A 15687-nucleotide genomic window follows, 5' to 3' on the forward strand; every position below is an offset into this window, starting at 1 on the left:
GCAGTGTTTCTCCATCCTCCCCGAGGTTTGTCTGGCAGCAGCGGAGCCCCAATTCCTGCTCCATTTCTGATCATCAAAATGTATAATTTGAAGCAGAGAAGGGCATATTGAAAGCCTTTCCACAGGCTTTATTTATAAATCACAGTCCCTCATGTTAAATAAACTTACTTTAACTTGACATCCCGTTAGTGTGGGTGCCAGCACCACTGTGACCACACCAGCATGGCTGCAGGGCCACTGGTCCTTGTCACTACAACCGGCTCCTTGGTTGGGCTGGACAAGCCATGGAAGTAGTGCTAGCCATGTCCCTGCCTCCTCTGATCCTTCAGGTGCAGCTTCTGGATAGTTCTTGAAGGAAGACATAAAAAAAAAAAAAAAAGAGAGAGGGTGTCTTTCCTGAGATGCTAAGCTCCTACCTGGTCTCATCTGCAAGAGGAATCTATAACATGCTGACATTCATGCAGCGTCACCCCAGCAAGTACTAAAAGCCACATCTTCTTGACTCGAGAAGGGAGAGGAAGTGATGTGAATCGAAGAAAAATCCTATCTCCCACGACGGCAACCCACAACGCCCTGCCCCTGCAGCTGCTGCTGGGCCCAGCAGGCAGAAGTGGGATGGGGAGCTGCTTTGAGCAGAGCAAGGTTGATGCCATGAGAACATCAGAGGCAGCTTTACTCAGCAGAGGGAGCTGCTACATGTGAGGTTTCTTGGTTTGTATTTTTTTTTAAAGGATATTTAATGGTTTAACAGGAAGTTTCCATTGAACCATGCCCCATAAAATCACACTGTAGTACATTGTCCTGAAAATAGCTGCATTCTGTGAATGATTGGGACTATTTAAAAATGCGAACAGCAGAGAGGGAAACTCAAGGTGACCCCTTTGTTTCTATCAGGAGGCAAGTGTGCACTTCTCCCGCCTTTCCCACTGCACCACGGAAGGCTTTGCATTACGACTGGCCCCATGGCAAAAGCCTTGGCTGGTGCCAGGGCCAGCGGAGCAGCCTTGGGTCCCACAATGACACTGCCTGCGGCTTCCTGCCCCGCCGCCGGGTCCTCCCCAGGAGCTGGCCCTGGCAGCGGCAGCAAGAGGCATTTCTGCAGGAGCATTACAGAAGCAAAGCAAAGAACAGTGTGTCCTAGTGGCTGCTGCCCATTTCTCTCCTTTAACATCCCTTGACAATACCAGACTGGAGGGACTCTGGCCTTCTTGACATCTCTGTCGCAGTTCCTAGCTTTCAAGGACTCTCAGATACCCAAATTATACTGCAGGAAATGGATTAACAGTGAGGAAAAAAAAAAAGCAGGAACATCCTAATGCAGTGCTTGACCTTGCTTCTGTTGCTCCAAACTTCTGGCAGAGGCATCAAGAGCAGTTTAAGGCTGAGTGTGCAGCATCCCTCCCCCCTCCAGCCCATCCTCTGCAGCACAGCCAGGTATGAGAGAGTCCCAAATGAATGTGACACACCTTGATCCCTCCCAAAATGTAAAACAACCTGGAACAGGAGCTCCAAGAGCAGGAATTCACATGCATGGATTAGGCTGAGGTGGTGGGTGCAGTGGCATCTCATTTGGCTGCACTCGGCAAGGTTGCTCCTTGCATAGAGGTGAGGCTGCTCCTGAGCCTCAGGAGTCAGGACCTTAGTGCAGGTGGCAGGCTTGGTCTGGCAGAGCACTGGGAGATCTCTGTGTAGGCAGCCAAGGTTTATTAGAGAAAATGTTAAATTCAAATGACTCGGATACAAAGATAAGCTGCACTGCCTTCTGAAAGGCAAAGGTGTTTCTGACCCGTAGAAACTGATACAGGTTACCGAGACATCAGTGACCACAGCAGGTTTGACAGTAAAATGATCACCTTGCAGTTAATCTTAGTGGAGTCAAAGTTTCTTTCTACCTAGTACATCCAATAGGATGCGTACATTGTGTCAGCATATAACTACCGCCTCTCACCTATAGACTTTGCTGCCTTTCCTCCGGGATGTTGCCATCTGTCTCAGCAGCATCTCTTGTTCCCATTCAGTCACGGTAGCTCTCCCCTCCCTCATTTGCCATGTGTAAACATCCAAAGCAACACATCTCTATAGAACATTTCTAAATTCAACATTAGGCTGCTCTCGTCTTTAACCGGACAGGGGAATAAGAAGGTGCAGAACTCAAAATCTGTTATTAGACCTTTAAACTAAAATTAAAAAGAAAAAAACAAAACCCAAAGTTCATTTCTCATGGAGAATTCAAACCCTTCATTGGCATGTTCCTAGGAATGTTTTTCTGCTTGCAACAGCATCATGGGATCATATCCACCTCCCCTCCCTGGAGCACCATGGCGTTGTCCCGTCTGTGGGATGAGATGTCATAGGGCTGCACACATCAGCATTGCAGTCCACACGCTCATCAGCATGAGGCTGGCTGACAGTCTGAGCACAGGGCAAGCCCGGAGGGACGGGGAGGCTGAGGTGCAGGAGCAGACCTCGTAGCCGTTTTCTGAGCGGCTCTCATCATGCTGCCCTGGTTTAGAGCGTGCCCCAGTCCTGCTGCTCCCGGCTGCTTCTGGGGAGTCGGACTGCATGTCGCTGCACACCAGCCAGTCTTGAGCTACAGACTGTGGATAACCAGGCTGCGCCTCCAGGTCACTGTCCAGCACTTTCCAGTACTCCTTGCCCCTGAAGAAGTAGCTCGCACCTGCAAAGAGACCAAAACCCAAAGGCAAGATGAGCGGCAATGGGTGCTCTCCCAGTGGAGAGGGCCAAGGAGCATTTGGAGCAGCAGAGGAGCACTCCCACCCCAGCTGAGCCCCAGGGAGCGAAGGAATGTGTGATACCACTGCTTGTTGCCAATACCCTTTCTCACTGCAGGAACACAGTGGCTGCTGGTGGGATGCTCAAAAAGATGATGCTACACCCTGTCAGGATCTTTCACACCAGCCAGGAGCCACCAGACAGGTGGGAGGGCAGGTGGTGAGATGTCACCTCTTCTATGGCAGGTCCTAGAGCAGATACATCCCCCTGGTACTGAGGGTGTGCAGAATAAAAGCTCTAGTAAATCCACAGCTGGACACACCACACACATCTCTCAGTGGACAGTCTGTAACAGGGCATGGTAAGGCTGAAGAAGACCTCACCTACTTGTTAATAACTGGGGCTGTGTGCTGCTATCCCTGGGCTCAGATAAATACCCTGAGCCTGGCAGGGCCCTGGCAACCTTCTGCTTGCAGGTGTGTTTTTTCCACACTGAACTAGGAGATTGTGAATTCTCTAAGCAGGTCCCATGGAGGACTCCTACCCACGTGAGTGGCTGGTTGCTCTCAACAGCTTTGGAAATTCAGCTTGAAAAACCTCTGGAAATGTCCCTCCCCTCTGCCTGGTTTAATGGTTGTTATTACACTGTTGTCACCGGTAAATAAAACCTGGAAGGGCCACTTTGTTGTGAGCGAATGGCTGGTTTTAAAAATCTCCTGTGACAAAATTTTTCCGGTCTTTTCAGAGGGAAAAAACTACTGAGAAATCTTATCCCTGGAAAATAAGTCATACCTCTGGGGAAAACATCTCCTTTAAAAATATTTTCTGTCCACATCCTCATATACCTAGCTAAAAATCCAATGACAACAAATTCAGTGAGGAGCAAATCAGCACATGTTAGGATAAAAATCACTGCAAAACAACATCAACTGTGTTCCTTTAATAAAATCAAATTATTAGGCCCCCAGGATATTTTTGTTGCCTGCTTGAAATCACAAAGTCTTTTAGCGAGGAGTGCAGGGAGCTCTGGCTGGAAGCCTACCTCCCTCTTCAGCTTTCAGACACCAGGAACTGTTGTCCCATCTGGGGCCAAGCAGTTGACGTCAGCAGGCATGGTAGAAGGGGCTATAGCTCAAGTGCAAATGAAGCACTGGGGTTTTTTTTTGTTTTTTTGAACTGGCATACAGACTCACCATCTGACCACCTCATGGCATCATCTAAAGGGCTTGGTATTCCCTTCCACAGGATGGTGTCTGAAGGGTAGCCGGGATCCATCCTCCGCTCGTGGTCATCATAGCGCCAGTAGAGATTGTCCTTAAAGAAATAAGTCTTGTCATTGTGGGCCCAGGAGAAAGCGGCATCGATTCCTCCCAGTGGCAGACCAAAGTCCGAGATCGGCCGTGGGTATCCTTCCTCCACGTTATTGTCTTTGAAGACCCAGTATCTGTCTCCTGCGGAAAGGACAGAAGCACAGAGCAAAATCACATTTGTTTCACTGCTGAAACCAGCATTCCCCCCCCCGAGGTGAGCTGATGTTTCATTATCTGTTGCCGTGACAATCCTCAGGACTGAGCTCTTGGCATTTAAAGATGGGGATGGGAAGGCAGCAGCCTGGTGGGGAACCTCGATCTTTGAATAGTTGCTTTTCTTGTGTCAGGCTCTCCATGGAGCATAGCCCCCCTTTGCTCCTGAATGGCTGCAGGCATGATGGTCCCGGGACACAAACACGCCGACAGCATTAGTACGCATGTTGCTTTTATGTATTTGGTTTTCTGTCCCTTTTATTTCTGCCTGATATCCAAGTGCAAGAAACAAAGTTACACGCAGCTTTTGTGGGCAAATTGGGCACTTTCTGCCTGCTGTTCAACTCCTGAGAAGCAAAGTGTAGTCCCACTTTGGGCGAGAAATCACCACACTTTTTAGAGCCAGCCGGGTTGAAGGACCTGTGGATTTTAAGGGATGTAAGGAGAACGCACAGGGGCTGGACAAACCCCATCTGAGCAGCAAACTGTTCTTCAAATGTCCTACACAGCCATCCCCCCCGGCCCCACCCTGGGTGGGAGAGAACTGTCAATGTGGGTTTTTTTCCCTGATAAAAATGAAGCACGATGTGACTGGGCCCTGGTCTGTGGCAGAACAAGAAAATGAACCCAGATCTCTCAATTCCTACATAATCCTCTAACCACCAGGATGGTCTTTCTATTTGTACAATGTCTCTTTGGGAACCTGCAGTGTCCTTTTAGGTATCACATAACCTATTTAAAGATTAGGATTTTTCCTCCCTCGGTTTTCTAGAAAATCTGAAGAGGCACTTAAATACATGCCCATGTATCAGCAGCAGGACCTTAGAGGCCGGAGTTAATTTGTGTGCTTTGGTTTCTGTCCAGGGATCAATGGAGTGGTGCTGGAGAGAGAGAATGAGACAGTATTTTATAGCTGGAAAGAAAAACTTGAGTTTAATCTTAGGAGCTCGGCAGGACTAACACACACATCATGCATGACCACAGGGCACTGTGCCTTGCAGGGGCAAGACCCCAGCTGTAATTCTGGCCTCACAAGCGGCCAGGAGCCGCCCATGGACTGGAGGTGCCGGAGGTCTGTCTGTCCCCAACACGGAGAGAAGGGAAGAAGGGAAGGAAGCGAGCGAGTGCTGCTGCGGTCTGCAGACCTGACTGGGAAGGTCTGGTGCCCGGTGTAAGGGCTGCCATGCTCCAGCTGGCCCCATTCCCTCCGGATTAGTGGAAAGGCAGAGCAAGGTGGGCTGCCCAAAGCAGCTGGAAACACACAGCAGAGCCTTTTGCGTGCTGATCCTTGGGGAGATGCAGGGCTTGGCGTGGCTCTGCGGTACTCAGTGCAGGGGCAGGCTGGAAGGGCTTTGGCTGCGCTTGGAAACACTTCTGCGAGTGTAGAGGCTTGCACGGGACGTAAGCCATTCCTCTAGCCTTGCTGGAGGAATCAAAACCAAATTATTTCTTTCAGAAATGCTTGGTTCAGCATTTCTGAAACTGGTAATTGCACCACAATCAGTGCAGAATAGTTGGGAGACAAAAAGCAATTTCCAGCAGGGGAGCACGGAGGGCTGGGATGTATTTAGCTCTTCAGGTGCACAACCTTTCCAAAACAAGAGCCGCTGCCTGCTGGGGGCTTCGGTGACATTCAGCGCCCAGGTAACATCTGACCAACACGGGCAGATGGTTTGCGGGGGACTTGGACATTTGTATAGGAACCAAGAGTTAATCTCTTTCCTCCAGCTCTTCTGAAAGAAACTTCCAAGTTGTTTTAAATAAAAAGAGGATTATACCACTTATTTTAAGGGAAAAAAAAAAGTAACAAATATAATTAGCAAAACCAAGCTCTTCAGGTTTCATTTTTGTCCCCTCTGCTGCTGCCTCTCTTCTCAGCAACAAACACTAAAAAGAGAAAAGGCCAAAGAAGGAACACAAAACCTGTAAAGTGCGTGCATCGTTCCTGCTTTTATTTAATTCTTGAAAAGGTAAGATTTCAGTTAGGTTTGGCTGAACTTTTTCTTCAATTACATTTTCCTCGTTTTCTGGGGAACATGACTGCTACTTTTTGCCTGCCCTCCCTATGACCTGGTTTCTCCCGGCCTTACTCATGGACAACATGTCTTGGACCTGCCCTGGGAGATGCTCAACAGCTGATGCTGGTGTCTCTTGCCCACAGGAGAGGTCAAACCGCTGCCAAGGTACCTTGGCACTGGGCTCTACACCAGGGACACACACGTGCTAATTCCAGCACCACATTCACTCTCACCTTTAAAGAAGACAATCTTGTGGTCGCTGGTTCTCTCGTAGACCGCGTCCAGGCTGTCCAGGTTGAGCGGCAAGCCTCGCCAGAAACGGTGGATCTGAGCCGGCTGGAGGGAGACCAAGTGCTTATTGCGAGTCAGTCTCCAGAAGTACTTGCCTGGAGGAACAGACTGGACATTACTGAACCACACTGCAACCCACCTTTGCCAGGGGAGATGAGTGCCGGGCACACAGCAGCAGCAGCAAGCGTGAGATGGGAGCTATGAATTAGAGGCATCCTGCTTTCCAGCAGCAGCTGCTAGCACTTTCTATTTCTGTCAGCCATTAGAAGAAATCCCCTTTTTGGGATCAAAATAATCCTTCGGCTATTGCACTGGAGCTGTTATACTCCTGGCCGCGGTATGAAGCTGCACCACTGAGCCGGGGCAGATGAGAGAAGCCTTTCATCTCCTCCATCCTTGCTCTGCATGGGACCTCCTGGGAGCTGGCGGGACCAGGCAGTGGCTGAAGCTACACCAGGCACCAGCAGCCTTTAGCAAGAGCCTCCGAAGAAACATCCCTATTTCTCCTCTTCCAGAGCACCCGCAGCTTTCTACACACAGGGTGCCCAGCTGCTTTCATATTTAGAAAAGTGTATGATGTTATGATGAAACACAGAAATATCAGAGGGGTTTTTTTTTTTAAATGAAGAAAGGGAATAAAAAAAACAGAGGAGGAAGAAACGATATTAATAAAACAGGAAGGGGTTGAGGTGGGGAAGGAGGCACAATCAAGGAGTTTGGTACCATCTAGAGGTGTAGAATAAGCAGGGGACCTCGGTCCTGCGGCGCTCCCAGGGGCTGACTGTACCGGAGGTGTAAGCAAACACACCGCCAGCACCTGCAGCCACGCTGCCCCAGCTAGAAAAGAGTGTGGCTTGCAGTATTTCTGGAATATTTTGGGTAATGGAGAAGGAAAAAGGTTTGTCCTCTGTGGGAAGGATGCCAAACTTTCTCCTGCTAAAAAAAGCCGCCTTACGTGGGATTTCCCAAGGATTCTTAATGATTTTAGGGGTAACTCAAAACCCGACCCTCTGCACTGTCTCAGGGATTCTCAGCCTGAGTTTTTGCAGTGTGCTTTGTGCTGCCTTTGCCCCCCCAAGAGCTCCACACAGTGAGATCCAAGCTGCAGCAAGATGTCTAAGAGCCAGCTCTCAACTTTGTCTCATATTTGTTATTGCCTGTTAGAAATTATTGCATGTTGTTTACATCTGCTCTTGCATGAATTCCCACGGGGGGATAAGGAACAGAAACCAAAGGTGTGTCTTCAGATTTGTATTCACAACACTCAGCCCCTTCTCCAGAGCTGGCAGATTGTGACACCATCTTTTAAAATTTTATGGAAATTGGATCTTAGCCTAATAATGCAGGAGGCAAAACTCTAACACTTAAACATCTGCAGAGAGGGAGTTTTATTCTAATTATAAGGATTTATATCATACTCTTGTTCTTCTGCTCCAGTTTGCACATTTGCTCTGACTGAAACACACAAATGAATAATATATTCAAATGTGGTAGGAATTGCCATAATTACAGATTCTTTTTAAGAACATTAAAAAAAAAGGGATTCAAATTTGGTGGCCGTTATACATTGATGGAAACACATGTAATTAAATAAAGATGATCTCTGCATCTCTAATTAGCAAGGCACTAGACAAAGCCAGATTTTCCCTTTTTTAACAAGAAATACAGCTTGACATAAATCCTTCTTTAGCAGATAAGTATCTGAACTTCAGAGTGCCCTAGGCTCATTTGAGACAAGGAGGGAAGCTTTGGTGCTTTTGACATTTCAACCCTTTGCCAGCAATGGGCTCAGTGGGTGTGCAACTGCAGCAAGCAAGCTTTAAATGTACCCTCAAAGTCAGGCATAGCCTGGGTTATTGGTTAGTTTGGTTGTTTTTTTGATAAGCTATCAGGAAAAAGCAAAAAACCAGCAATTAAGTAACAAGAAATTTTTTAACGCAATGGCCCCAGTCTACCCGTGCTCATGTTTTGTCACGACCAAGCCCGCTTGCCAAAGTGCTGCGGTTGCTTGGACAATCATCAGCCAAAGCCAGATCCGTGGGGGAACTGTTGCCATTAGCATGCAGAAATATAATAATTAAAAAAAAAAAAAATCCCAACCGATGCTTGTTTAAAAAGCTTCATTTAAAAGCACCCTTTGTGCTGGCAAACTGAGCAGGATGAAAGCCAAGTGTGAAGTCCTGCTGTCCCGAGCGTCTCGTTTTATATGGATGATGGGTTGAGGCAATTGCTTTCTTTAATACCAGGTGATTTTAATCCCAGCTGCATACCATGCTCTCCATACTTTGGCTGCCTCTGGCAAGACTGCTGCATGCACTGTGCAGACACACACACAGGCCAGAGTTGTTTTAAAACTTCAGGAGTCTGTAAGTGAGGCAACTAAATCAAAGCAAGCGGCATTTCCAAAGCGCGGAGAAACCACTGTTGCCTTCAATAAGACAAGCCTAGGAGCCCTGGGGAGATCTGGTCCCAGTGCCTTTGCGGTGGGAGAAGCTGCTCTCTGGCTAGGGAACCAGCCAGACCAGCTCAGAACAAGATGTCCATCGATGCAGGGAGCTCATTGCTGGAGGTCATTAAAATCCTGCCCTAGAGGTGACATGCCCGCTCCTTGGTGTCCAGGATGGTTTGGTGGCAGCCATGGGGCTCCAAGGGAGGTGCCGGGCTCCAGAGGCAGCCGTGCAGCTGGCACCCACTGACACTGTGCTCTTCACATTTGCGTTTTGGCCCACAATAAATATATCCAAAAATAGACACTGAGATGGATTTCTCTTTACTTTTCATCTTTTTGTTTTTCCCCCCTCTGAAAGACAGGCAGCCATTTATCCTAGACACCAGTTCTTGTCTCTTATTTTCCCTTCTTCACTGTGGCTTTTTGGAGCTGGCATCTGAACAAATACCACAGGGGAACAGCCTCCGTATTGTGCTCCCTCGAGGGCACAGACAACATCGAATTCTCTGGAGCCCTTTTGCCATTCTTGCCTGGGACCCAAGACTCACACTGTGATACCCAGATGGTTTATACATGTCCGGACACTGTTCCTGATGCCCGGGGGAGACGCTTCTGCTTCCCTGCTGGATGGCTTTGAGGTGGCCAAATGGTGGCCAGGGATGGAAAGAAGTGCCCAGTGGGCATTTTTCCATCTTGGAAAGATGGGCAAGAAAGCCCACAGAGTCCAGCCTACACAGGCTCTGTACAGCTGAGAAGGCACCAGTGGGATCCTCGTCTACAGCCAGGCACCCCGAGGACACACTGCCAGCAAGTGTTTGCTGACATAGAACCAGATGGCTCTGCAATCATGCCCACGCTGTCTGAGCGAAGTACAGCAAGCAGCATTAGGGAAGGTGAAGCGTGGGAGGAAAGGAAAGTTGGAGACATCCAGGAAAAAAGCAGCAGAGAGCTGGTCTTGCTCTGCTCATCCTCAGCTCAGCCCAGATTTCAACTTTGATAGCGCGAATATCAGATTTTAGTTCTTCACTTGGGCAGTGCGGTGCGATGGGTCAGAGTGTGGCATGGTACAAACTGTCATGCTGGATTGTCACCAGCCCGGCCATTTCAGAGGGAAGCGTTAAACCCCGGGACATGGCACATGGACACACACCTGCCCTGGTGTTAGGACACACATCCCTCGTGGGCACCGCACCATCTGCACACTGAGGTGACTTGGGCAGGTGAGTTTGCCTCCAATGGCCTCTTCTTCCTAACCACCCACCAGAACCCCAACCTGCTTGTGCCGCTGAACTGCTCTTGGCCACTGGTCTGACAGGTTAATTATGCTCTGGGTTAAAGAGCATCCGTTTTTATAATTTTAAAATAAATTGTGTTTCCGTTTCACTGGCTTCCTCCTTTTTGGATAAAAGAAACGCTCAATTTACTCTTCAGTCTTTTGGATACCTCTACCACATCCCTTCTCTTCCTCCTCCTTCGCAGTCCCTGTCTAGCTGCGATCTCTGCCCGTCCCCCAGCAACGCTACTGCGTGGCCCCGGCCATCGGCCAGGTGGGCACCTCCTCCACCGTGCTGCAACAGACCGGGCACGAGCCAGGCGGTTTCCTTCTGCACCAGAGGTGGGATTTGCATTGACATTAGTATTTCCTTATCATCCATCCTCAGCGTCAGTGGCCTGATTAAAGGTTTAAGCCCTTTGAATTGAATCAAAAGGAGTCAGCGGCACGCGAAACACCTCCCTGGGTCTGTGGTACCCACAGCCTGCAAACCCCGACCCAGCTTATCCTTATTGCCCACCCCACTTTGTCCGTATGCCCCCCCCCAGCCTGTCCGACACTGCTGCTGCAGCACTGCACTGTCACACCAGTGTCACCGCATGGTGATGCAGGCAAAGACTGCCGGCAGCGGGTACTTACCTTTGAAGAAGAAAGCCTCTCCCCTGATCTGGGCCACCGCGTCAAAGTGAGTGTTGCATCTGTTGGGCACGTCCCGCCTCAGCCTGCAAAGAGATGCCCAGGTGAGCGCAGCCCAGGTGGGCAGCGAGGGGCCGTGTCCTCCCCAGTGTCCCCCATCCCATGGACCCCATCTCCCCTGCCCCCAGAGCCCCCAGCAGAAGATCACAGGCTGCACCCGTCTGTTGTTCATCATGCTCAAACCCAGCCATGTGCACGGGGATTTCCAAGGTGAGCTTGGGCAACCCTCAGCCTGAAGACAGCTTTGTGACAGACACTCCCTGGGCCACCAGAGACCATCGCTGGGAGTCAAGTGGGGACACGCTCTACATCTACCAGCTAGCATGACTGATGAGGTCTGAGCTGGCTTCCTGCTCCCTGGCTGCCCCTGGGCAGCAGGACACATGGTGGATAAGAGCCAAGCAGCATCTCGCTCCAGCGGTTGGGGATGCTGCTGCTCCAAGGCTGAGCTCCAAAATGCCAGTGAGAGGTGACCGAGCTGCAAAGCAGAAAGCAGCCGAGACTAAACAGGGGGACATGGAGGAGCAATAATGCCATGTGATACCTCGTGAAAGCCACCTGGCAAGTCGCATCTGAGATACTGAGCTGCTTTTAACAAGGTGGGCGGGGAAGACACAGAGTATGAAGGACGAAAAGAGCTACAAAGCCCACGTGAAAAATGATGATTGATGGAGGACAAGGAGAGGATGCTGGGAACATGCACGGAAAAGCTGCTGTGGGTGACAGGAAAGCATAAATCTAATTTGCTGATAGAAGAGTTGTGCTGGGCTGCCAGCACCAGCTTCACAGCCCTCTTCGGACACAAAATGACAGAAGTGGAGGTGAACCCCATCCACCCTCCCAGTCACACATGGGGCAGGAAGAAAGGGTTGGCATGAACAAGCTTCCTGCTCCTCCTGCTGCTGGTGTGAGACGGTGGTGTCCTACAGCAGCAGGGAGAAATGCTCTCATGTTTCTAGGTCAAAACCTGGCCATACGGAGCCTTGTGGACAAGCTCCATTAGAAGTTACACAGAAAGACAGATAACCAATGGCATTCAGCACGTTCAAGGAAAAGGGTCCCTTGGGACCCTCACAGCCTTTCTGCAACCCCTGGCAGCTGGGACACCTCCACCAAGAGCAGGTGCTCAGCACCTCTGTGCTGTGGGCATCACACCAAGCAGGGTAAAGTGGGGTGAAGAAAGTGCTGAGGTGGGAAAAGTAACTGCAGCACAGGGATATTTTTTTCAAGATTAGATTCTTCTTGGTCCAATTACTACAGGGCTAATCCGGTTGTTCATCCTTCAATGCTGTTATCCCCTCTTTGCAGATGGGGCACTGAGGCACAGAGAGATGAAATGACTTTTTCAAAGTCACACCCTGGGTGGAGGCAGACCAGGAGGTGAAGGTGACCTGCTCCATCTCTGCTGCTCTCACCTGGGGTGCTCCTAGTGTCTGGCAAAAATGTGTGTGACTATGAACTCCTGCCTTTTTGTTCAGTGTCCCTTCCTCTTTTAACTGTCCTGCTGCCCTGGTAGTAAAACAGTTTGGTAACTCCAACGTTTATTAATGAGCTAGATCCAGAACTTCCCTTAATGAGGGCACGCTGGTTGCTTGATGACACTCAGTGTAAGCAGCCCTTTGCCAATTCAAACCTGTGTTGGAGTCAGGCTACCGGTCCACTTGTTCCAATATTCACCCCCACAGGTACATTAGGGAGTTGCTCACCACGCAAAGATTTAGGTAGGTTATGCTTGCACAAATCAGAATACTGCAGAGGAAGTTTGATTAAAATTTCAGCAAGGATGAGTTCACCTAAGGGTGATGGGGACAAATTTCCATTAACATGAGTAAAATTTCAAGTCTTAGGGAAATGCAAAGCATTCCAAGATGATACAGAATTTCTGGATGTGCCTTGAATGATAAAAATTAGCTAAGGGATAGATAGCACCTGTCACTTGTTCCTGCTCTTAACCACTTCAGTTATGGGCTGGCTGCCCAGTCTTTACACATATGCCTAAAAAAAAAGCAACAGTGTATACAGGAGATGATCAGGAGACGTAAGGAAGAAGGGGCACTTTGTGTGTGTGTGTTTTCCAGAAGACAAGAGGTTCAGAGGGAAATATCAAAGCCAGAGTGAGCAGGCAAGATACTGATGCTTGAGTGGAGCGTCACTACTAGATGTCCTTTGCAGGAACATCAGCAACAGTTGAAAAGAAGCAAACTTGACTTACGGGACAGTGGAGCGGTTCTCTGGCAGCTCTGGCAGGATAGGATGGTCATCGGTTTTGCTTACTTCAGGCTTAGCTGTGGGGGACACAGATTCCCTGACTCCTATGCATAAAGACAAAGAAGCAGTAAAGGGGTACACCATCCTCCCCACCAGCTCCACTCACCCCAGAAAACAGCTATTCCAGCGTGACCCATGGCAAAAATGGGCTGTAGCCAGGTGAGGGACACAAACTTACCATAGAGTTGCCAGATTCGGACTTTGTCCTCGTAAGGTAGGTCATACTTCAGAGGATCTCCCACTGGACCTTGGTAGTAAGGTCTCATGATAGACTCTATGGCAGAGATGTGGGTCAAGCCAATGGCATGGCCAAACTCATGGACAGCTACAGCAAATAGGTCCATCCCATGAGCGTCTGGAAATAAAGACAGAATTGAAATAAAAGTCACTATGTGCTGATTGTATTTTGGGGCTTTGGATGGGCTGTAAGGGCTGTAAGAGAAAGTATAGGTATATGTTGGATAAACTGGAAAGAAAAGCTTTGGAATAGGTCAAGTTTGAAAAGACATTTTTCTCCAGTTGGAAAAAGGAGACTGAAGTATCATATGAAAATGGAAAGCAAGGCAGACATCACCCCACGATGTGAGTCCTCAGCCCCACACAAGCCTGGGCATCACCCCTCTTATGCCCAGATCACCAGTGGCACCTGAGAAAGAGCTGAACAAACGGCTGAGACAGCGACCTCGGCAGAACCATCCATCATCCACGCTAACCAGTGCTGCAGGAGCTGGGCCAGAGCTGTTGTCTCCCGTATCTCACGCCTGCAGCAGCTGACACAGTCACAGTCTTTGTGATGCCCAGAATACCAAATTTCTGCAGCTGCTAGCCAGAAGCTCGTCAAAGCCTGTGATAATGAGCAAAGCCATGTGCCAAGGAACTGGTGAGCACCCGGCAGTACCTGCCTGCCCATGGTGCTTTCCTGGACTTTCCTGCCTGCACAATGCTGGTATCACATGCTGCTGCCCTGGCCAAATCCACCGCCAGCGCCTTCCTGGACACATACAAATGCAGAGCTGTTCATCTGCTCATCCGGCACCAACCCTGCTCATCGAACTGCTGTCCTGACAGGAGATGGCAGAAGGGGCAGGTGACCACTGGTTTCCAGAGGACTGGTCTGTCTTCTCCCCTTCCACACCTTCTGCTGGTGGGGCTGCAGCTCCGGGGTCTGCTCCCTTAGGCAAACACTTTGATCCCACACCACGCTGGGCATCAGGGAGAATTATTGAACATTGATACTGCCTTTGATGACCTTTTTCCTCAGTCTGGGCTGCCTCTACTCTATTCTTTTTCCCCAAATTTCCTTATTTGCAACCCAATCCCTCGTGCCTCACAATGCACCTGCACACAGACCCATCCCATACTCTCTAGAGCCTCAGACACTCAGGTCAGACCTCAACAGGGGTTAACATCCCCTTCCAAACCTACACCACCACTGCCAAAACAAAGGAGGAACTGCTCCCAGGAGCCATATGGGACTGCCCCTGCTCGGTGCATTCCCACCACCCGGTCCTAGACCACCCGGGCCAAGCACTCGTGCAATTGCTGCCCCTCGCTGCACAGCAGTGCCCTGCAGAGCAATACAGGAGGGTGGCAATGGCTTTCAGCATGGTTCTTAAAGAGATCATTATTGCAAGTATTGTAATAAAAAAGCAGTGAGGTCAGAAAGGTCTGCTGTGGAGCTCAGGGGAGCCCTACGTTCCCTGAGCCACGGCCGGGGCCAAAGGAGATGTCGTGCAGAAGAGGCTGTGTCTGATCCTGCACAGTCCTTAGAGCTCCCAGCCAGGCTTGGGGTGCTGGGGGAGAGATATTTTTGCTGAGTTCTGCTTTTTCCTTGATGACTATTATTTACAGTGTGTGTAAACAGCCAGGATTTTTATAACCTGCGCTGTTTTCCCCAGCACTAGAAGAGAACAAGACATATGTTTTTTGACATTTTAATGCCAAACTGACAACCTTGGGGATATTTTTATATCACCTACAAAGTTGTTATTTTTGAATCACTAGGGAGAACAAAATAAATAAAAGATGAAGCTCGGATAGCTCCAAGACCTTCAAAATAGAGGGCAGCTTTCTCGCCGTCAGGCTCATCCCCTCATCCCTTGGCAGGGCTTTGAGGGATCCTCCCCACGGGGCCGTCAGCCCTGAGCTTGCTCCTCCACACGAGCCTGTTTCACAACGAGTGTTCTCAACCACCAGCTACAAAAGGGGCACCACTCCTTACTTCATCTGATAACACATCTGCTATGGCAAGCTACCAGACCTCAGCGTTTGTCTCTGCCTGTATGTCTGCAGAGCAGAGCTGCTGCTTTTTTTTCTTCCCCATAAGAGACATCGGTTGGGGCTGCATAGCAGCATGAACCAAGGATCAGGTCGAATCCTGAAGAATCAGCCTGTCCAGACCTTCAGCCTTAACCTCAGACCTCCTCCAGCATGTCT

General features: G+C 49.5%; 1 protein-coding gene across 1 annotated transcript in view; it reads right to left on the reverse strand.

Moving 5' to 3' along the window:
* Nucleotides 1-2384: 2384 nt before the first annotated feature.
* Nucleotides 2385-15687, reverse strand: part of MMP17 (matrix metallopeptidase 17 (membrane-inserted)) — a gene marked incomplete at both ends in the record, with an annotated part of 24138 nt that continues 10835 nt past the window's right edge. Inside the window, 6 exons of the mRNA XM_009700754.1 lie at nt 2385-2677; nt 3927-4184; nt 6508-6660; nt 10927-11009; nt 13196-13295; nt 13430-13606. Of these exons, the coding sequence (XP_009699056.1) occupies nt 2385-2677; nt 3927-4184; nt 6508-6660; nt 10927-11009; nt 13196-13295; nt 13430-13606 (1064 nt within the window). The remainder of the gene's footprint in view (nt 2678-3926; nt 4185-6507; nt 6661-10926; nt 11010-13195; nt 13296-13429; nt 13607-15687) is intronic.

The sequence above is a fragment of the Cariama cristata genome, unplaced genomic scaffold (genome assembly GCF_000690535.1).
Source record: "Cariama cristata isolate BGI_N322 unplaced genomic scaffold, ASM69053v1 scaffold10715, whole genome shotgun sequence".
Taxonomy (NCBI): domain Eukaryota; kingdom Metazoa; phylum Chordata; class Aves; order Cariamiformes; family Cariamidae; genus Cariama; species Cariama cristata.